Below are 23001 nucleotides of genomic sequence, written 5' to 3'. Positions count from 1 at the left end.
GGCTCTGGGAAGAGGCAGTGCGAACAGGCCGTTGTCCTTGGGCTTTCTTCACATCGCAGAGCTACCTATCACTGCTGATAGGAGTGGGGCGCTCTTCCAATCTGGCCCAGCCTCTGTCTACTCCCCTGACAGAATAGCCTTGTGCTCACAATTTTACATTCCCCGTCTTTTGTTTTGTTTTTCAAATAGTCTTTTTCCTCAGCCTGGGTTGTGAGTCCTAGGGAAGGATGAAGAGGAACAGAGCTGACTCTGCACCCATAGTGCTTGTGCTGCCCTCCTGACGTGGCCATACTCGCAGCTCCTGGGGCAGAGGCCTAGTAGAAATGGATTGTGGGAAGTGACCACTGGTGTCACTCAGCTTTCCAGGTCCGTCTGGGTGAGAAGACACCACTGCCACAACCTGGGAGGGGAGAGATTTCCCCACAGACAGACATGCATAGCGTGCTAGAACTGCTTGGCTAAGAGGTCCCATGAATTTTAAGGAAGGGACACAAGTAAGTAGACCTAGACAGTCCAAGATCCAAGAAGCCTGACCTCCTTCGGGATTCCCTAAACCTCTAGGGGTGGCTGATAGGACTCTTTACCCCTGACCGCAACTTTGTTAGACACGTCTATGTGTGTGTATTCCTGTCCTGAGGCTTGAACTCTGGGCCTAAGCACTGTCTCTGAGCTTTTATACTCTGCCACATGGGCCACAGAAGCTCCACTTCTGGCTTTTTGTGGGGGTACTTTCCTTCCTGGGCTGGCTTTGAACAGCAGTCCTCAGATCTCAGCCTCCTGAGTAGCTAGGAATATAGGGATGAGCCACCAATGCCCAGCCTAGACCCTTCTACTTAGCTATAATTTACATGTCCTTGAAATCAAGACATAAATCTTTAATACTCATTTTTAGAGTTAAGGAAGCACACAAGATTTGTTTAGGGAACAGCCCAGTGATTAAGCACTAGTCTAGCTAGCATAGGCGAAGCCCTGGGTTCCATCCCATGCACTGCAAATCACCCAGGGTTAGCTCAGCATTACACGGGATCGCAACCCGGGTTGAGTTCAGGAGGGAAGCTGCTTCCATCTTAGGAGAGCAGTCACAACGGGGTTGCCAGGAAATGCCCTTTCCCTTAACCCCCCATTGGTATTTGCCCTGGATGACAATGCAGAAACAGCCAGAAGTGCCTCAACCTGGGAGACAGGCTCCAGGTAGCCATCGGCAAAGGACAGTAGTGTCCTTCACTTCCCCGGTGATGCAGTGCAGCTCTACAGGGTCAAGGAACAGGCTGGAAGTCACTTGTCCCAGAGGAAGGATGAGTCGCTCTTAGATGCCAGGGAGCCAGCATTAAGAAGCCAAGACAAGTTATGGAAGGCATTTTAATTGTTCTCATCTCTGCCCAGGGACACTGTACATCTTGGCCCTGAGTACACACTGTGCCTCTGCCTGCTCACTACACTGTCTCTACTCAGGTTGTATATTTGCCACTGACTTCTATGACTCACACTGGCCAATCACTGCAAGGTGACATGCATCCCCAGCCAGCAATGCCCAGCAGAGCATTCATTGTCACATGCATGTTACTCCTTTTTAAGCCTGGGATGTGTAGGTAATGTTCCAGTTCCACAAATGGGTTTGGAAGCTCAGAGAGGTGAAGGGACTTGGCTAAGGTCACGCAGCTAGTAAATGGCAAAGCTGAGGTTTGAACTGTGATTGGTTCTAGAGCCCTTTTATTTGTGCTTAGGTGTCCTGCCAAAGTTAAGTCAACTACTCTCCCTGCTGTTAAATATCCCTGCCAGTTTTTCCGATTGTAATAATGCACTCATAGCCCTTTCCATCTAGCACTTAGTCTGTGGCTTTGGGGGGTCATTCAGGAACTGAAATTGGCAGCATGATGGGGCCATCACAGTATAATGGGGCCATTAGAGACCAGCCAGGCACTTGTCCCCAGTCCCACCACAGTTCCCCTGAAGTGCTTTCCCTTAGAGACAGAAGTCAGGAGAAATTTGGAGGAAATGAGAACTGGTTTGGATCTGGCTGTTGGCTTTGCGAAGGGATAAATCTGCAAAACTATCTGGCCTTCTGCCAGTGTGTGAGCACCAATCCTTCCAGGGGTTCCTGGAAGCGGGTCCTGGACAGGTGTCAGCAGCTCTCTGCCTGGGAAACAGGATAGGTAAGCTGCAAAGGAATATCGCTAGAAATGCTGTCACAGAGAATACACCATAAGCCACAAATGCAAGCTCTGGACCTATGTGAACTCAGAGCTACCCAGGCCCTTGTGCACGCACTTCCATTCGGAATGGATGCCCTAGAGATGGGCAAGACAACAGGAGATGTGGAATGTATGCCCCTACTCTTCAGAGTATTTTCATGAACCCCAACATGGAACTGAAGAATCGGAATATCTAAGTGCAGTTGGCTTTCACCAAGGTAAGAAGCATAGTATAAACAGGAGTCTGCTCTGCAGCCCTCATGCGCACTGTCAGCAGACTTCCATGATAGCACCAGTAGACTACAAATCCCTGCAGAATGAAACCTGGCTAAGGCAGGCCAGAAGGGCCACTCCACACCCCACTATCAGGGGTCTGCAGCACCTCAGCCCCTGCCAGGTTGGTTCCTGATCGGTGATTGATTACCTGCCAGCTCAGGGTGGGCTCCTAGAGCACCTGAGACAGCAGAGTGAGAAGGATGTTAGGGCGATGTCTGGAGGGCCAGTGAGGAGGCTGCTGGCACGTAGTTCCCCCTAATGGAGGACTCTCCTACTGTCCATTTCCATGACCTCTATCTTTCCCACCTAATCTCCCACGAGGGAGTGGGGCAGCCAGCCTCAGGCAATGTCTGATCTGCTCAGCTAGCATCTAAGCTGCCCGAACCCCTACCCAGTTGAGTACCTAGACTCGTAGGATTCAGTGGGGATGATGGACAGCTGTAGCCAAACATGGGTATATACAATTTGGTCCAGACTTTGAAGGGCCTGCCCTCCAAAAGTCAGTTCTGCCACTGAGAGACAAAGGGACCCCAACAACCTGAGCTTTGTAGTGAAGGCTAAAGGCCTTTTCTGGGGCTTTGGCATGAGTCTCGGTCTCCCCCAGTGAGAGGCGGGAAAGTATGTCCATTGTGCTGGGACCTGGGTGAAGATGCGCACCCCCAGTCAGCATCCACCAACATCCAGCCACACGTGACTGGCAGGAGTCTTTTTGTATAGCTGCTAGGTCACCTGTCTCTTGGGTCATCACGACTGACCTTGAGTTGTTCTTTCCTACAGAGGGGCACTGCCCCTGGTGGAACGGGACCAGAGATCCCCAGTTTCTACACACCAGCATGCCAACACTGGCAGGAAGCATCTCCAGATGAGTAAACAGGTCCGAAGGAGGTCTGGGTTCCTGGGTTCCTGGTCCAGAATTAGCAGGGATTAGATCTTCCATCAAAAGAAATACCCAAAATTCCACAAGCCACAACAGTTCCTAAGGGCAGGTTTCCCTCTCGGTGGCTTTGCCCAAAAGGCAAAGGCATTTTCTAGCTATAATCTAAATCGCTTAAAAAATTGAAAAGCCGGAATGTTCCATTCAGAATACAGTCCGTTAGGTGACAGGTTCCACTGCCTGGCCTAAAATTAATCAATGTTTATCGGCTGCATAAAGGATGTTGTAGTGGGATGTTTTATAGAGCAGGTAAACGGAAGGGATGGCAGCCTCTGGGAACACGTGGTGATTCAGGGCAGTGTCCATCTCGTCCACGTACTCCACCTGCAGGGCGATGTTCAGTGCCTGGGACAGGGCCGTGATCTGGATGTGGTCACACTCCATGGCCATGGGCTCCACCTCCTGCAATGCCAACAGGAAAGAAACAAGCCAGCTTAGGAGGGAGGCTGCGCAGAGGACGGAGAGCTCAGTTCTGGCTCTCCAGGTGATGATTAAAGCCACTGGGCTGAGGAGCCATCTTTCGCAGGCACCTGTCAGGCAGGTGACCACACTCCTCACTTCACCAAGGAAGCTGGGGCTGCAGAAATTGACCCTGCATCTTTTCCTCTCTCATTCCAAATCCTTTGAAGAATCTAGAATGGTGGGGTGGGGTGTTGGGGTAGAGGTGTGGCGCCCAGGAATCCTTCAGGTTAACATCAAATAACCTCAGTGCTGCCAGGCACAGAGGCTCACACCTGTGATCCTAGCTACTCAGGAGGCTGAGATCTGAGGATCAAGGTTCAAAGCCAGCCCGGGCACAGAAGGACCTGAAACTCTTATCTCCAATTAACCTCTAGAAAACTGGAAGTGGGGCTTGGCTCAAGGGTAGGGCGGTAGCCTTGAGCTGAAGAGCTCAGGGACAACACCCAGGCCTAGCTCAAGCCACATGACCCACAAAACAAAACAAAACAAAACCCCTCAGAGCTGAGAGGGACTGGATGACATCCAGGGGTTCTTAGCTTAAGCTGCAGAGGCCAGTCCAGAGGGTTTGGGGATATCTGGGTGACAGAGACAATGGGGACTGTGATGAGGGCAGGCCAGTGAGTGTGCCCACCCAGAGAGGGCAGTGATGGTTTATCACTTTAGAAGTAGGGCCCACAGGGCTTCCTCTTTTTCAAGAGCACCGTAAACACTCGTGGGAAAATGGCCTAATGTTTACATACTGGCCATTTCTTCAATAAATAGGTCATAATCACGAACCCATCTCGGGCAAACATAACTGGAAATGCTGCTATTCTGCAACTGTGTAAAGAGGCTGATCCGAGGTCTTCATTTTCCACATGTGAAAGCTCCTGAGCCAAACGGGGCCTGTCTGCAGCTTGCTAACTCGGGGCAGTTTGCAGATCTGACACCTGTGTGTGAGTGGCTTGAGCCTAGGAGACGGAGCAGAGCCCAGGACTGGAGACTCCAGGACCTACATGAGTGCAGAAATCCTTGATATCCATCTCCTCATCGATGAAGTGCCGGAAGAAGTCCGCTCGGTTCTTGATGAAGGCTGAGGTGAGCAGGCGTAAGAACTGCACGATCCGGTCTGAGGAACTCTGGTCGTTGAACACCTTCAGCAGGCTGGACACTGTGCCATCCTTCTCTACCAGCTCTACCACGCTGTAAAACTGCACCCCACTGCCGTCAGCACGGCAGATCTCAGCAAGACCCCCCCGCCCTGTGGACTCCCTCAGACGGCCCATAGGGAGATGCTCAAGCTACCAGCTACAGCAGAAAGTCAAACAGATGCTGTGCTAAATCCAAGGATGTGGGGGATTCATGCTCACTCTAGCCAGGTCAAAGACCCTGGCTCCTCCACCTGTGTGGCCCATGTGAACTCACAGCATTAAAGAAGTTTCGGAACTTGTGCTCCTCAAAGCCGGCAGCCAGCAGGTCATTTGGAGTCTGTAGCACATGCTCTTTGAACCTGGAGGGGAAGAGGCAGACCCATTGTGGAGGATGGCACAAAGCAACATAAAAACGTAGGCCACAAGCCAGGTGCCAGTGGTTCGCGCCTGTAATCCTAGCTACTCAGGAGGCTGAGATCTGAGGATCGCAATTCAAAGCCAGCTCAGGCAGCTGTTTAGAAGCAGTATGCGGAGACCTGAGCCTCCCCCGTGCTCCTTCCTTGTGGGAAGAGGAGGAGGACGGATGGAGACAAGTGGGGGAGAGGGCAAGGAGAGGGCTGGGGACAGGAACAGAGCTGAAACAGAAGCAGGTGTTTTCTCTCAGGAGCCCATCTGGCCCCCTGAGAGTAGCCAGGCTGGACAAGGAGGAGGGGACAGCGCCATGCTGGTTTCTAGCCACCCCACCATGTGGTTCTTGGCCACCAGCTCTCCTTTCCCATTGTGAAAGCAGTTGATGGCACCTTGACCACAGTGAGGCCACTCACTTGAGGACCTCTCGGCTCTTGCCCAGCAGAGACTCCAGGTAGGAGTAGCCCAAGGCCCGGTAGAAGCAGTTTCCATCCCCTTTGGTCTTGCGGATTGCAGTGAATCTTTTGCTGAGTTCCTGTGGGCAGGAAGATCAGTGGTATGAGCAGCAGCGGTGGCTCTCCAGCCCTCAGTCCCCCAGCTAAACCTCTCCCTCCGTTCAGCCTCCCCACGCAGAGGGTGGCAGGGGGCACTCAGGAGGGTTGGCAAATGGGGAAAGCAGCTCTGCAGTCTGAGGACTGGGCCTTCTCAGCAGCGTGGTGGCCTGGCTCCTCCTCCTTCCCACCCTACCTGTCCCACCCCTGCCTCTCAGGGCTGCTGGGATTCTGCCTGCAGAGGGTGGTTTTCAAGGACTTGGTGGAGATGGACTGGTCACCTGAGGCAGGCTGGTGGCGGATGGTGCTGTGTGAAGACACTGCTTTTTGCTTCAGAGGGGCCAGGGGACATGAATCACCATGCCCCTCAGCCCCTGCAACTGCTCCTGTGCCCGGGGGCTACACATAGTTCACATGTGATTCACATGCCGCCAATGCCCACCTGCCCCCTCCAACCCCACCCCACATGTCAGGCAGATCCTCTCAGAGGAAACAGTAATGAACGTGGAATGACAGGAGGGCTGAGAGGGCTCAGTGTCATTTTCTGTACCAGAACGAGTCTGAGACATGAGGCCCCCAAATCAGCAGAGTGGCCCTAGCAGTCCCCCAGCCATCTTCCCTGTCCTGAGGGATCACCAGGATAGCCATTACAAATGTAACCGATCAGATCTGATCGCCTGGTTCAAACCCCAGCCACGCACTCACGAGCTGTGGGAATGTGCCTCACTTTCCATCTCTACAAAATGGGGGTGACAAAGCCAGATGCCAGTTGCTCATGGGCATAAACCTAGCTACCCAGGAGGCTGAGAGCTGAGGATTATGGTTCAAAGTCAGACCAGGCAAGGAAGTCCCTGAGATTTATCTCTAATTAATCACCAAAAAAGCTGGAAGTGGAGCTGTGGGTCAAGTGGTACAACGTTAGACCTGAGCACAAAAGTTCAGGAACAATGCCCAGACCCTGAGTTCAAGCCCCCAGACTAGCACACACACACACAAAAACTGGGGTGACAGACATACTTGCCTCACAGACTTCTTAGGAAGGTTCAGTGAGTAAATCAAACACTCAGCATAGTGCTTTGCTTTAAATTATTATTATTATTATTATTATTGTTATTAATATTTTGCCAGCCCTGGGCTTGAGCTCAGGGCCTGAGCACTGTCCTTGGACTTTCTCAAGGTTAGAGCTCTACCACTTGAGCCTCAGCACCACTTCCGGCTTTTTTCTATGTATGTGGTACTGAGGAATTGAACCCGGGTCTTCATGCATGCTAGGCAAGCACTCTACCACTAGGCCAAACTCCCAGCCCCTATTATTAATTTTTTTAAGCAAGGAAAGGACTTCTTACCAACATCAGAGTATTCTGGAAGTGCTTTAATGGGCCTAGGAATGGGTCTGAATGCTAACCCCTCTAGGCGCACCCCTCCTTTGTGGTCAACTCCAGCCCACTTCCTTTAGGCTCCTCCACCCATCCCTTCGGCTCACCTGGATTTTCCTCTGATATATCCTGTTTTCAGGATGATCCCGAAGAATCGATAGAATGTCACATTTTTCTGATATTAGATTGAAAGATGTTTCACTCTGAAAGGCAGAGAAAGAAGACACATTGAGATGTAGGAGAGCAGGAGGCTAGATGCCCATGTGGATTAGCATCCGAGAAGGGGTGATCGGGGTGGGCGCTGTCATGCAGGTGCCTCCTTCCTGGTGAAAAAACTCAACCTGTAACCTGCAAGTAGTTCATCTAATAAAACATAGTACCTCAAACCTGCTGAGTCTTCATGCCAGAGTGTGCCAAGCCTGTGCCAAGCCTGGTGTTGAGGGCTAGAAATATGGAGATATTCCCATCTCACTCTGATGATGAGGGTTTGATGGCCTGTGGCTAAGTCCAAAATGTATTGAACTAGTAACAAGCACTATTATTATGCACTGACTATGTACCAAGCTCTGGGACAGAGGCTTGCTTATTATTCTTTTTTTTTTTTTTTCCCAGTCCTGGGCTTAGGCTCAGGGCCTGAGCACTGTCCTTGGATTTTTCTCAAGACTAGAGCTCTACCACTTGAGCCTCAGCACCACTTCTGGCTTTTTCTAAGTATGTGGTACCGAGGAATTGAACCCAAGTCTTCGTGCATGCTAGGCAAGCACTCTACCACTAGGCCAAACTCCCAGCCCTTGCTTACTATTCCCATCATCTTATTTAATCACAACATTCTTGTGAGCCGGGCACTACATACATGTTCCTAACAAGGTCAAGTCCCCCATGCTTTTAAGAAGTCGAAATCTTTGAAAAGTCTTTGCCAATTCTATCTGACCCCTAGGCAGAGTCCAGAAGCTCTCGAAGCTCCAAGCTGTCAGGCACAAGGACTGTTTTGTACAGGGCAGTCTAAAGCCTTGTCACCAATGGCTGGGGGCCACCTCATGCCCAGGTGCTCCTGGATGGGCTCAGCTTCATCAAGAACCTTTCCAGCTGCCAGGCTCATGGCAGAGGATGGGGACAGTCCTGGATGATACTCACACATGGCACAAAAAGGCTGTGGGCCTGGGCGCTGTCCCCTAGCTCTTCAGCTCAAGGCTACTGCACTACTCCTGGAGCCATAGCGCCACTTCTCATTTTCTAGTGGTCAATTGGAGATAAGAGTCTCATGAACTCTGGTGGCTTTGAACCACAATCCTCAGATCTCAGCCTCCTGAGTAGCTAGGATTATAGGCGTGAGCCACCACACCCAGCTGTCTTTGGGCTTTCTTAAGGCTAGAGCTCTACCACATGAGCCACAGCACCACCGCCAGTTTTTTCTTAGGTTATGATACCAAGGAGTTGAATCCGGGTCTACCACTCTACCACTAGTCCCCTATGTCCACTTTTTTGCTGGTTCACTGGATAAGATCTCATGGGCTGGCTTTCAAATTGCAGTCCTCAGATCTCAGCCTCTTCAGTAGTGTGAGGTGCCTGTGCCCAGCTTCTAATTTTTTCAATCAGTGAGCAAATCTAACTCACAAGTTGAAATTGTTCCATTTTCATTTGTCAGTATTAAAAAAAGGGAAAAATATGACTTATTTGGTAATTTTTATGAAACATCAGGAGAAAGTTGTGACTTTTTCTCTAAGACAAACCTTTTTTTAGTTTGTTTTTTTTTAATGTGCATGTGGGGGGGGGGATTATAGATTGAGCCCAGAGCTTTGTACATTTAAAAAAATCACCTTGGTCCTACATCAAAAAAATTAATAAATAAATAATAAGCCTTACAACATGCCAGCTTTATTGCCTTTGGTAGCAAATAAAACATTCACCAGTTTTTATCTAAATCATAGAAGATAGAAGTCATTAGCATAATATATAATTCCTATAGGCAGTTAGGCACCCATCCCGAGCCAACATGGAGACCCAAAAGTCTGGGTCTCAGCAACCCCTCTGGGCCTGGAGTGACTTGTAGCAAAGCCTGGAATTTTTTTTTTTTTTTGGCCAGTCCTGGGCTTGAGTTCAGGGCCTGAGCACTGTCCTTGGACTTTCTCAAGGCTAGAGCTCTACCACTTGAGCCTCAGCACCACTTCCAGCTTTTTTCTATGTATGTGGTACCGAGGAATCAAACCCGGGTCTTCGTGCATGCTAGGCAAGCACTCTACCACTAGGCCAAACTCCCGGCCCCCTGAAATTTCTTTTTTAACCAATTTAGTTAAGCTATGGAAACAGTCATATTCACAAAAGGACAGCAAGCAGTGGGCTCGACAGTGGTGGCTCACTAGTTACTTGAGAGGTTGAGAACAGAAACATCACAATTCCAGGCCCACCCAAGCAGAAAAACTCACAAGACCATTTCTCACCTCATAGCAGGGTGCAATGAATGGCAGGCACCCCTTGTCTCAAGCGCCATGGGAGACGGAGACAGGGAGCACTGTGATAGCCAGTCCAGCACAAAAGTCTCAAGAGACTGTCTCCACAAAAGATAAGACATGGTGGGGGCACCAAGAAGCCTGGATCCTACCCTAAAGATAACCAGAGTGAGTTAGGACCAGAGGCTTGGTCAGGTGATGGCATGCCAGCCTAGCAAACATGAGGCTAAGATCACACCCTGTGTACCTACCACCAAGAAACAAACAAGCAAAACACCCAAAACAAAGGGTTAGGGTCCTGTGTGCTTCTGAGGGCCAGGCACACATGACACCTTTGGTTCCCTACCAGTGGCCCACTGAGGCATTCTTCCAAGTTTATCCCCTTCAGCCCCACGACCTGCTCCCATCCCGCCACACCCCAGCCCTTTGGTGGTCTTTTTTAAAAAATAAAGATCTGTCTTTCAACATTATTACTATTATTACTATTATTATTGCACTATCCAACCCCAGACTCAAACTCCATTGCCGTTAAGCCCGATCTACCATTCCTCTTCTCCCCAGTCCCTAGCAATCATCTTTCTGCTTCCTGTCTCTATAAATGTGGCTTCTCTAGAGACTCATAAAAGTGGGATGTATTTGTCTCTTTAATAATACAGAAGGGGGGTCCAGGAGTTTGGCCTGGTGGTAGAGTGCTTGCCTAGCATGCACGAAGACCTGGGTTCGATTCCTCGGTACCACATACCAGAAATGGTGCTGAGGCTCAAGTGGTAGAGCTCTAACCTTGAGAAAGTCCAAGGACACTGCTCAGGCCCTGAGCTCAAGCCCACGACTGGCAAAAAAAAAAAAAAATACAGAAGGGGCATGGATGTGCGTGTTTTAAACCTTCATCCCTGTTTTGCTATTGATATTGGGGCATACTTTTCTCTTCATTCAGGATTATTTAAGACTTAGTCCTGACCAGGTCCAGTAATGCCTGCCTGTAATCCTAGCAATCTGAATTCTGAGGCAGGAGGATCATTTATTCAAAGCCACTCTGAGATAAACTGTTAGACTCTGTCTCACAAACAAATAATCGAAGCTGGTGGAGCAATGGAATAGCTCCTGCGCCCTCTAGTGGCTCCGGGAATCTTTACTAGAACATCTCAGTATCTTGGTGACAAGCCCATTTTCCATCTGGGCCCTGCAAGTCCGAGCACAGCTCTGGAATGACCCAAGTCTTCAGGCTATCCCCACCAGCACAGCTCTGTACACACCTCATGGTGCAGCCAGACTCAAGCTCCAGGGACCAGGAAAGCAGGAACAATGCATTGGTGAGTCTGACCTTGACTGACACTAATTGATACTTTGGCTGAACCATTCAAGGATGTATGGAGAAAGAACAGAGAGGCTGCACCTGACTGACCCGTCAGACCCTAGTTGGCTCTTTAATTGCTACTTTGCAAGCAGGTGCTAATTAATTAAGTCAGACAGCTAGCACCTCCGTTTGGAAATCATTTTTAGCAGAAGAGATGCGGATATGTTTCACTAACAAGGTCGACAGCAGGCCCTAGCTCAAGGCTCTGCCTGCAGACTTCATCACCACACGCTTTCCAGGTGCACCTGAGCACACCTGCAGTCCAGGCTCTGCGGCGCTCACCAGCCTCGCTGGAGACCCAGGAGGTAATGCCAGCTCCTGACCAGCCTACCCTCCTTGGGGTTTGGATTGGCCTCATGACCCAGGCCCAGCAGCCATTTCTCATTGTACAACCATGACTCCAGCCTCACCTGCTAGTGGGGAAAGTTCAGAACATGGCACACACACCTCCCCCCCACCCCCAGAGGCTTGCCACCTCCAGAAGCCACCCTGGCTTGAACCTTGGCCTGTCCCAGGCATGAGCAGGAAACAATCTCTTGAATGTTACCTCAGAACACTCACACAGGAAGCTCCAGGGGTTTTGTGAGTGATCCAAACGTGTCTGGAGCCACACAGGAAGCCACAGGTGTGTTGCCACTCTAACAAATGGACAAATGGTATTGGGATTGAAAGTCAGAAATCCAAAATGAGTATCCTGAGCCAAAAGTCAGCAGGGGTGACACTCCACATGCACCTTCTGGGGTTCTAGACACTGTGGCTCTGCTTACTCAGCTGGAGAATCCAGCCTAGGAGAGCAATAGGCCTGTGACCCAGCCTGGGAGAGTGACAGGCCCATAATCCGGCCTAAGAGAGATTCAGGCTCATGAATGTCAGGTCTGGGATCCAGGCTGGAAGAGCTGCTTCAGGTTGAACCCAGAGAGCCATGGAAGGGTGTGGAGGGAAAGAAGACTGTTCTGAGTTCTTAAGTCTTAGTGTCGTTCGCATTACTGGGTGTTGGACTCATTACCCCCATGGGAGCAGAATGTATGTCCCAGGCCTGTGCCACCACTGGGCTGGAGATGCAGGTAACTGGATAATTTCCAGGCCCACACCGGGCAAGGAATCAGCCTCAGAAAACTCCGAGTCTCACCTAAGCCTGGCTAGCCAGAGACTCTGAACTCCAGAATGAGCTGAGACTTTTAGGGGCAAGATGCAATCTCCTATCACACCAAGCTGAATTTGAATTGCCATGCCAACCATGACAGGGGTGAGACCTCTAAGAGGTGGTGAGGTCATGGGTTCCACCCTCAGGAATGGGCTAATGCAGTCCTGGAGGGGTGAGGGCTGCCCCCCATTCTTTCCAACCCCTCAGCCTCAAGGTGCCTCCACCAGGTTGAGACACAGCAAGGAGGCCATCACCAGATGCGGGCACCTTCATCTTAGACTTCCCAGACTGCAGAGCTGGAAGCCAATAAATGTCTGTTCATTATAAATGACCCAGTCTGTGGAATTCTGTAACATCAGCACAAAACTGACCAAGAGAGCCAGGTACAGTGTAAACTCCTATAATCCCAGCACTCAGGAGGCTGAAATAGGAGGGTCACAAGTTCTAGGTCCGGATAATTTGAAACACTGTCTCAGAGAACCAAAACAAACAACAAAAAGACAAAAACTAAAGTGTCCGTCCCCCCCCCCTTCCCCGCTTGCTTTTGTCTGGAATGTTCTGTGTCTTTTCCCCTTAGGTGCTGCCCTCTCCACTGAGGCAGCCCTCGCCCTTGCCGGAACCCCACCCTGCTTTATTTCCTCAGGGCTTTTAAGTCCTCTGTTCCCCCTGCCTACAATGCGCTCTTCTCCAAACCCTCCTGCATACTCCTGTACATCCTCCAACACCCAGCTCAAAAAGCCTCCTCAGTGAAGCTTTTCCCAGCACTCCCACACCCTCAGGGTACCCAAAGCCTTTGGTTGGCTTCCTAGGCCATATCAACAGCTGTGCTGCTGCTGACCTGGCCATGGGGTAGTGAGTGCAAAGAAGGCAAGCACTTTATCTCTCTTTTACATGTGCCCAGCACAGGCCCAACAAGAGCGCCCACTGGCGGCTTGTTTGACAAACGACAGAACAAGCAAACAGGCCCTGGTAGATACCTCTCTGGTCTGTCACCCCCCCCCCCGCCCCCCCCACACCCTCTTTCCCAAGCAATAAACACACTTGGGGTGAGAGCCCTGCTTGTGCCCTCCCGGGGGGAGGGGGGCCTCATCTTCTACCTAGGATATGACACACACAGCAGAGCGGATGCCTTGTTTCTAAGAATTCTCTCCTATCGCTACCCACACCATGCACTCAACAACCCCACCTCCCAGTCCATGGCTTAGCTGGGTGAGTGGTACATAGCAGGTGCTCAATAAATGCCAAATGAAAAAGCTGCACTGCATCTGACGCCACTCCATGACTCCAGGCAAACATCCTGTTGAGTGGGTTGACCATACCATGCCTCTCCCAAGCCCCCACGCTCCCCAGGGGAGGGGTTAGGAGCTCTGGGCCCTAGCACCATCTAATTGCTGGTCTCAGGAGACCCGGGGCAGATGGCGGGGTGGAGTCAGCAACCTCACTGCGCACAGCCAGGGCCCCTGTTGCCCCTGTGTGCTCTCAGCTACTCCTTGGCAGCCTGGAGTTTGTGTGTGTGTGTGTGTGTGTGTGTGTGTGTGTGTGTGTGTGTGTGTGTGTGTGTGTGTGTGTGTGTGTGTGTGTGTGTGTGTGTGTGTGTGTGTGTGTGTGTGTGCGTGTGCGCGCACCCCTCATCATTCCAGCTCCCACACCGGGGGTGCAGCAGAGCAGGGAAACCCCTGGTCCAGAGTCTGGTGCTTCCAGGGCCTTGGGGGCCCCCAGCGACACCCAGCAGGAGGCTGCCTTCTGAACCTGCAAAACAGGTTCATCCCACCCGCCAGCCCAGGGTGCACCCCCAGTGGTCAGCCATTTTCCACCCCCGTGGGAGGGAGGGGGATCCCAAGCACCAAGAACTGGGCACCCCAGACTTGGTGGTCAGCGCCAAGGGCAGTGGTTGAGTGCCGAGTTCCGCACGCGTCTCCCCGGGGGGCTCTCCGCGGGCCCTGGCGCGGGGCCCAGCGGGCTGAGCCTAAGCCAGGCCGCAGCCCTTCCCGTCCACGAAGTCCCCGAAGCCCCCACTCCCGCATCCAGGAGTCCCGGCGCCCCCGGCCCACGCCCGGCGCCCGGCAGCCCGAGCTGCGCTGATGTAACACTGCGAGCACCCGAGCTCAAGCCGCTGCCCAAGCACCATCACAATGGGTCCCTTTTCCTGTCCTGCCTCAGTGTCCCCCCCGCCCCGTCCACGCCCAGGGTCCGGCCAGGCTCGGGGAGTCCCCGGCGCCCTCCGTGCTCCGAGCCGGGGGGGCCGGGGGGTCCCCGCGGGCTTTCCCCGCACCCCTGGCGCCTGCGCCTCACAGCTGGGGCGACCTGTGGACATCGGGGGTGCAGCCGGGGTCCGCCCGTCCACAGGGCCCGGGCCCCGGCCACCTGCAGCCCCGCTCCGCCCCCCGGGCGGGCCCGGGTCTCCCGCGGCCGAGTCCGGAGGGCTTCTCAACAAAGGGCGTCCCGGAGGCTCCCTCCCGCCCCGTGGCCGCTCCGGGGCGAGGGTCCCGGCTCGGGCTGGGCCTCCTCGATGGGGGGGCGGGCGCGTCCCGGGACCCCCGTCCCCGCTCGGATCCCCACCGTGGGCTCGGGCCGCGGCGGGTGCGCGCTGAGCCCCGCGTCCCGGCGGCGACCCCGCCCCCGGACCCCGACCTCACACCCCCTGCCACCACTGACCATAGTGACCGGAGCCGTCGGGTCCACGTCCCGCCCCAGCGAGGAGCGATCGGGTGCGGGAGGCGCCTCGGGAAGCGCTGGTCGGCTCCACTGTGGGGTCGGGCGGCGGCGGCCTCGAGGGCGTGCGGAGAATTCACCCGACCGCCCGCAAACCAAAGGCGAGCCCTCCTCCGAGTCCCAGCAAGACGCACGCCGCGCGATTGACGTCGGACGCGAGCAATCAGGGGCCGGGACGGGGGACGTCACAGAAAGTGGGCGGGACTTCGCGCGCCCTTAGCCTATGCTGTGGGGTGCACTTGAAAGGATGCCGCCCCGTTTTAAAGACACAGACAGCTTTCCTTTTCCTTTTTCTTTTTAATCTGAGCAAGCTTAACACAGAAAGACAGGTCCTCATTTGTAAAGGCTGAAGAGCTTTTAACTAAAATTGGCAAGTTGGAGGCTTCTGAAAGATTAGCTGGCCCTCATTCATTCCTAAACGAGGTTACAAATACAGATTTTTCCCAGATCCGAGCCTGGGACACTTAGGAAATGTGTCCACTAATTCAACTAACATGTCCACACGCCTCTCCCGCCCCCCACGTGTAGCTACTAAATAATAGTTGCCCCTTGCAGATTGCGAATCAGTAGCTGCCACGCACACAGTTAATGTCTGTTAGAGAATGCATTTTCAGGCTGGTTGACTGGGGCTCTGGAATGACATGTCCAGGGCTGTGTGGGAATGCAGCCCCAGCTGTGGGTGACTTGCCTTGCATACAAGCCCATTAGTGCTGGGCATCAAACAGGGAATGTTTATCACCCCGATTCCTCCACCAGCTCTTGACCCCTGGAGGAGCTATTGAAGGGGGTGCTGGGGGAGTGGGGGCTGGGAGGGGGGATTGTACATGACCCACACCCATTTCACAAGTCCCGCTAATTGTATACTCCTAACTTACCATGCTGTGAAACCATTAATTGGATTTTGATTTTTTTTTTAAACCTAATGTGATCCCATCCCTCACCCCACCCTAGAGACTGGGCAGCCACAGCAAACCACAACTACTCAGCCCTGGAGTCAAGAGACAAATAATCGATCTACAGTGTTGCTATGTTGCTAATCTAAGGAGCTTAGTAGGTTTGATGTATTTCATGCTCAATGCACTTTCAGCTTATGAGGTGTGTGTGTGTGTGTGTGTGTGTGTGTGTGTGTGTGTGTGTGTGTGTGTGTGTGGCGCGCGCGCGCCAGTGCTGGGATTTGAACTTGGGGTCTAGGTGCTGTCCCTTAACTTTTTCATTCAAGGCTGGCACTCTACCACTTGAGCCACACAGTGTCACTTCTGGTTCTTTGCTGGTTAATTGAAGAAGAGCATCTCACAGACTTTTCTACCCAGGATGACTTTGACTTCAATACCCATATCTCAGCCTCCTGAGTAGCTACAGTTATGGACTTGAGCCACTGAATCCTGTCAATTAATGATATTTTAAATTTGTAATAGATTTGCCAAGAATAATCCCCATTGTAAACTGAGAAGCATTTATAGTAATATTACCAGGTATTAAGCAGTTCTTCCCATCCTTTTTTGTCCCCCTTGCCCCAATCTCTCCACTCTTGGGCCCCAAGCTAGACTCTTGGGAGAACCAGCATCCATACTAGGTGGGTAGTTGGCAGAGGCTCCATAGTTACACCAGGCAGTTACTATCAGCATGCCAGCCCTCAGGTGTATTTCCTTCATTTTTCACCCTGAGTGTGAGCGGGTAGATCCTGCTTTACATACTGCAGCATAGAGATCAAGTTACTTGTGCAGATTTACAGATTAATTCAGTCCCTGGCAGCACGGCTCCAGAGCTAATTGTGAATTCACTGTGGGTGGTTTTAGGAACTGTAGATTTATCTTCCTCCAACACAGAGGTGCACACACATACATGAACATATACATACATGCATACACACACCTATTTGTTTTTGCAGAATTTCAGCTCTTTATTTTATTTTTGTCCCCCTCCTCCCCAGTCCTGGGACTTGAACTCAGGGCCTGGGCACTATTCCTGAGACTCCTTTTCTCGAGGCTAATGTTCTACCACTTGAACCACAGTGCTGCTTCTGGGTTTTTCTGAGTAGTTTGTTGGAGAGAAGACAGACAACAAATTCCTACCTCAGCCTCCAGAACAGCTACTCTGTTTTGTCTTGTCTTTTCCTTTTCTTGCTTCCAGCCCTTCTTTCTTCCTTCTGGCCTTTCTTTTCTCTCTTCCTTTTTCTTTCTTTCCTTTCCTTTTAACCCTGGGGCTTGATCTCTGAGCCTGGGTACTGTCCCTGAGCTCCTTTTGCTCAAAGGTAGCACTCTACTACTTGAGTCACAGCTCTACTTTCAGCTTTTTTTTGTGATTAATTAGAAATAAGACTGTCATGGACTTTCCTGCTTAGGCTGCTTCAAATTTGGACCCTTAGATATCAGACTCCTGGGTAGATAGAATTACAGGCATGAGCCACTGGACCCCAGCTCTGTGTGTGTGTGTGTGTGTGTGTGTGTGTGTGTGTGTGTGTGTGTGTGTGTGTGTGTTAATATAGTGATCGTAGTCAGAGAAATGACAAAATGACAGGAGCAACCCCAGTACAGCTGCTGAGCTAGGAGCATGCTCACTAACTGGGGCCTCTGGACTTCTGATTCCTCCTCTAGTACTTGGTCTAAAATGTACTCCAAGTTTCTTGATGGAGGAATGAGGGAGCCAGGTGGCTCTGTAGAGAATGGGTGGGAGTTTTCATCATCTATAGGTGTCTAGGAGCATTAAGCTGCATTAGGCATTTGGCTACATTAAGCCCCGGCCCATGACGCATGACCTGCTCATCTACAGGCCACAGCAGCTCTAAGTGAGGCCAGTATTGGTTTGTGGAAGGTGTGTCAGGCTGGATAGAGTCAGTGCAGAACGTGGTTCTATGTCTCTGGACAATTCCATTCCTGTGTGTACACAGGCCACTCCCTGGCCTTCTAGTTCCTTGTTTATGGGGTTGGCCAACCTGATTAGTTAGAAAAAAAAGCTTAAAATACATATTTGATAGTGACATCAGTAAGCTAATGTATGGATGATGGAATCGTTGCTAACTAAAGCCCAGAGGAGCAGAAGGAATGCACTCTCGGTGGATGTATGCGCAGCTTCTACCTGAACTCTGGTAAGGCTAAGGAGAAGAGTGCTGACAAAGCACCCACTCACTTTGCCCACTGGAAGTTGCTGAAGATAGCCCCTTAGGGGCTACCTGGAATGCTTGCCCCCTCTTCCTGCACCTCTTACCTGGTGTCCAGGTGTCTGGGGAAGGAGAGGGGGATGGCAGCATCCCAGGTAGAGAAAGGAGGAGTGAAGCCTCCGACAAAGGGCTTGGACATCTGAGTGTGGCTTTTGGGGTGGGCTCTGCTGCCCTCATGCCTGTGACTTGTGCTCTGGTCCTCGTCAGGCTGCTGGCTGCAGAGAGCTCTCCCTCCTCGCTCCACGGTGAGGTCTAGCCCAGCATGCTCTTGCCCCTTCCATGTCTTTGGACTTCCCACTTTCCCAGTGCAGGAAGATGGCTTCAAGGAGGCAAGGAGGTCATGTGATACCTAAATGCTTCCCCAGTGCCCCCCACTGCTGGGGTTCACACCCTTGGGTGATACCTTCCTTTAAGTGTGGGTTGGCTCAATCAACTTCTGATCAGCAAAGGACTATTGCCCAATCCTGTATCAGTATAGCCTGCCTTTCCCATCCACTCTGCCTACACCACCAAGCTCCCACACCCTGGCCAGCCAGCACGTACTTATCTATGAGAACTGGGTGCCTGGAAGCTCTTCACGGTAATCAGCTAATAGCAGCTGGGTGCAAGATGGGTACAAGGCGGCAGCTCAGACAGGCTCTAATAGACCTCCAGCTTCTTCATCATCATCTAATTTCTAGGCTAAGTGACACACCCAGCAGGAGCCAGGGCAGCCACCAGAAAGGATCACGGAGGAAAGGAAAGAGGTAGTACCCGTTTTCGCAGAAATCCTCACAAGTAGTCTGCCCCTCCCAATTTCTGCTGTCCTCCACCTATGACTTCGCAGGGCCCAATGGGCTGCTTTGATCATGAGGGAGGCTCCCATGTCTCCACTCTGGCCAGTGAAAACAGCTTGTGCTGTTGACAATACTTGTTTCCCAAAGAGGGAAAGGACCTTGCTTTGACCATCCCTCCTTACCAGAGGGGTCAGTGCTTCCTCAGTAACCCAACAAAACGATGACACATTATTTCCAAGGTGAGGTCACATGGCTGTTTTACTTGTCCTCAGTAGACTACGTGTGTGCCATCCACAGGCAGGAGCTGAGGAAGACCTTCAAAAACCACTAGCAAAGAAGGGAAGGCTTTGGCCCAACAGCCTATGGAAACCCTATCTGCCAACAGCCCAGCAAGTGAGCAGCTGGAAATGGAGTCTCCCCTGGGCCAAGCCTGTGAGTAAGACCACAGCCTTGGCCAGAAAGCTTGATTGCAACTCACTAAGAGCTTCTAAGCCTGAGGCCCCAGCTGAGCCATGCCCAGACCCCTGTCTCACAGGAATACCAAGGGGACAATAAATACTCAGTTCAAGTGCAATTGGTTACCCAGCCTCAGGTGACAAATGCAGCTCCCTGGCTTTCAGGTTCAGCCTGCTGTTCTGTGCTGTAGGATGAATGAGACGCTGACCTCTGGCAATTATGTGGATAAACACAGCGCTGGGCTCACCACTCCAAGCTCCCACAGGAGGCTGTTCTGCAAAACACCCTTGCATATGAGTGAGGGTCATGAAAGCTTGGGGCCCAAAGGGCACAGAGAGCACCAGAGTCTTCTGTGGATGCCTAGAGACACTCAGAGGAGCTTGCTGGCATGCAGATGGTAGAGAGGCACCCCTGGAATGTCACAAGTACAATGGCCTCTGCAGTCTCCAAGCACACGCCCCCTACATGACCCAATCCTTCCTGGGCCCAGAGCAGGACTAAGTCAACAGTGAACAGGGGTGGAGGGTCAGAACCTTCCTAGCTGGGCTGTGGAGAGGGTGCCTCTTTTAGATCTTCTGTGCAATCCCAGTCTGATCAACCACCTTGCCTGGAGAACAGATTTCCATTGGAGCTGCAAGAGTCAGACCTAGAGGCTAAAGGAGATGCTTTCAGAGAACAGGAGAAGGGGCGTGGCAGGGGCGTGGCAGGCGCGGGCCCGGAAGGGGGCGGGGCTGGAGTGGGTGCTATAAGAACTTGCTGCTGAGCTTTCACTCCCTTGTGAGTGAAGGATGTAACAATTAGCTAGGTTCTTGGGAACGCTAACAGAATCAGTGATAAGCCAAAAAAAAAAAAAGAGTTGATTTCTAATTTCTGAATAACGTTTTGTTTCGGCTTTTGGTTCTCAGTCTGCTAGGATGGCAGGGCAGAGCCCTTCTTAGTTTCCCTGGAAGACGCAATCTGAGGATGAGGGTTGTGCAAGCTTCCTAGGGAGACAAAAGAGAAACACCTGCCTCCAAATTGGGTGTCACCTGCAGAACAAAGGACGATGGAACAAGTCCGGCTGGATGAGTCCGTGGGTTCACCCGGCTTACTCACTACAGCTGACTCCATTCCTGACCTACCGAGGTATTTTTTTTTAATATTATTTTTGCATCAGTAGTATGGCTGGAAGTCAGGATCTGGTCCCCATCCTTTAGCTTTCTTTGCTTAAGGCTAGTGCCACATAGCACGTGAGCAATAGCTCTACTTCTGGCTTTTGGAGGTTAATTGGAGATGTGAGTCTCATAGACTCTTCTGCCTAGTTTGGCTCCAAACCTTGACCTTCAGATCGTAGCCTCCTGAGAAGGACTACAGGTGTGAGCTTAGCTCCATCTCCTATTGTAGGAGGCTCTAAGTTTCTGTGGTGCCCTGGAGTGGGCAGACGCAAACTGGAGCTAGAGAGGAGCTGTGGGTTTGGGTGCACGCTGTCCGTGTCTCTGGCCCGCAGTTTTGTCTCAGGAGCCTATGGCCAGACCATAGTAGGCCACACACCACCCACAAAGTGTTCAGCTGGTCTCGAGCCCTCTCTCCTCTTGGTCCTTCTCAGCTAGTGATCTATAATTTGAGGCACCCTTCTAATCGCATTTTGCTGATTCATTAGAGATAAAGGCTTCTCAAGATTCATCTTCTCAGGCTGGCTCTGAACTGTGATTTTCAGATCTTGGCCTCCTGAGTACCTGGGGTCACAGACATGAACCACCATACCAGGTGAGTCTCTGTGGGCCAAATGTCTTTTTGGCCAAAGCAAGTCACATGGCCAAGTCAAAGCCTAGAGGTGGAGATGCACACTGTGCCCACGGGGGCGGGGAAGGGGCTGAGGGGGGTTTTCCAATGTGTGGCATGTGCTGTGGCCACAGGAGAGTGGCTACACGGGAGCACCCAATCACTCTACCACATGAGTGGGTCAAGGCCCCTGACCCACTCTAATGCCCAGTGGCTCCAGCTTCCACCGGCTCTGCATCTGTAGAGGTCAAGAAAAAGTATGCACTGGCCCCAAAGATGGAGGACTTTTTGTCCCTCCCTGATGATACAGTGGAACAACGGCTTGCTTAGCCGTTGCCTTGTATCAGTTGTATAATCTAGAGAGGGTTTAGAGTGCAAGGCAGATGTGGGTTATACACAACGCTGTACCATGTTATATAACTTAGGGGTCCTCAGTGTTTGACCTCTGGGGAGCCTCAGGGATACTGAGGGTCAGCCTTTTTATTTCTTTCCATTCTGTGTGTTTATGGGGAGGAGTGGGGGGGGCGGGCAGGCAGGTCTTGCTATCAGGTCTAACGTGGCTGTTCCGTGAGGCTGAGGACTTGTGGTAGAAATGCATGTGGGGCCTTCTGGAGGAGGCCTCAGGACTCATGTTCAAGTCCAAACCCATCCCCTTTCCACACTGTGGATCTGAGTGGAACTCACCCCTTACCTTAGGTCTCCTGGAAGAGAGGCAGAGCTCCAGGGCCTTGAGCTTAGCTGTGCCAACCCTCCTCCTCCTCCTCAGAGCCCCAGATGGGCCCCTCCCTTCCATTGCTCCAGCCTCCCACCCCTTTTACCCCCACTTACAGTCAAGGCAAGACAGGTCTGGACTGAAGAGCTGCCCCGTGGCGCTGCCCTTCCACTATCTACTTTGGGCCACAGACATTTCTGGTTAAGGCTAGGCACGGGCCAGGCACAGGTGACTCACGCCTGTAATTCCAGGTACTCAGGAGGCTGAGATCTGAGGGTCACAGTTTGAAGACAGCTTGAGTAGGAAAAGACTTCTCTCCAGTTAACAACGCAAAAAAAAGCCAGGCATGGAGCTGTGGCTCAAGTGGTAGAGCGAGAACCCTGAGCATAAAAATGCTAAGGGACAGCACCCAGGCTCTGAGTTCAAGCTCTAGCACTTGAGACAAAAATGGCTAGGCCCTCTCCAGCACAGAGAGGAACAAACACTGGAGAGTCCTGTCTGGATCACCAGTCCCTATCTTTACCTGTTGTCACTGTTCTGCCTGCACTGCACAGCTCTGCCCACAAGAGGGCGACTCAACTCCTTCTGAAATGCCCACTGGATCCCTGACCTGGAGTGGTTCCAGCTGAGCCCAGCAGAGGGAAGGTCCCAGAAAGTTTCTGGGATCTAGGTTGGTTTCTGCCAGCAACATGGGTGGCCTAGGCCCAGACTACTTTCTTATCATTATTCCAGGCATCCTGATGTCCTTAAAAATGCTGCCAGCAGGCACTGGCAACTCACACATGTAACGCTGGCTATTCAGGAGGCTGAGCTATGAGGATCATAGCTCAAAGCCAGCAAGGGGTACAGTGGCTCAAGTGGTAGAGCACTAGCCTTGAGCAAAAGAGGCTCAAGGACAGTGCCCAGACCCTGAGCTCAAGCCGTACAATCCACCAAAATAAAATAAAATAAAACTGCCAGCAGTTGGGGAGGTGGGGCAGTGAGGATGAAGTCGGAGCCACAAGGAGGAAGGGGGAAGTCAGGGGGGAGAAAGAAGGGTTGATTTAGGAGTGCTACTAAACATAGGGCAGGGTAGAGAGAGCTGGTGAGGGCAGCTGCCTCCGCATCTCCTGCCCCTGCTGCCTCTGGAGTCAACCCTCCTGCAGGACATAGC

At 51.9% G+C, this 23001-nt stretch overlaps 1 protein-coding gene across 1 annotated transcript; it reads right to left on the bottom strand.

The window, feature by feature from the left end:
* Window positions 1–1345: 1345 nt before the first annotated feature.
* Otub2 (OTU deubiquitinase, ubiquitin aldehyde binding 2) lies at window positions 1346–15122 on the bottom strand. The gene is made up of 6 exons (XM_090344748.1): window positions 14930–15122; window positions 7437–7532; window positions 5819–5937; window positions 5269–5353; window positions 4860–5054; window positions 1346–3804 (listed from the first exon to the last, which is right to left on the bottom strand). Exons 1-6 carry the CDS (start codon window positions 14930–14932, stop codon window positions 3598–3600), a joined length of 705 nt encoding a protein of 234 aa, XP_090200874.1. The 5' UTR covers window positions 14933–15122; the 3' UTR covers window positions 1346–3597.
* Window positions 15123–23001: the final 7879 nt, after the last annotated feature.

The sequence above is a fragment of the Megascapheus bottae genome, chromosome 14 (assembly GCF_031878675.1).
Source record: "Megascapheus bottae isolate mThoBot1 chromosome 14, mThoBot2.hap1, whole genome shotgun sequence".
In the NCBI taxonomy this organism is placed as follows: Eukaryota; Metazoa; Chordata; class Mammalia; order Rodentia; family Geomyidae; genus Megascapheus; species Megascapheus bottae.
This window is presented reverse-complemented; position numbering and strand designations above follow the sequence as displayed.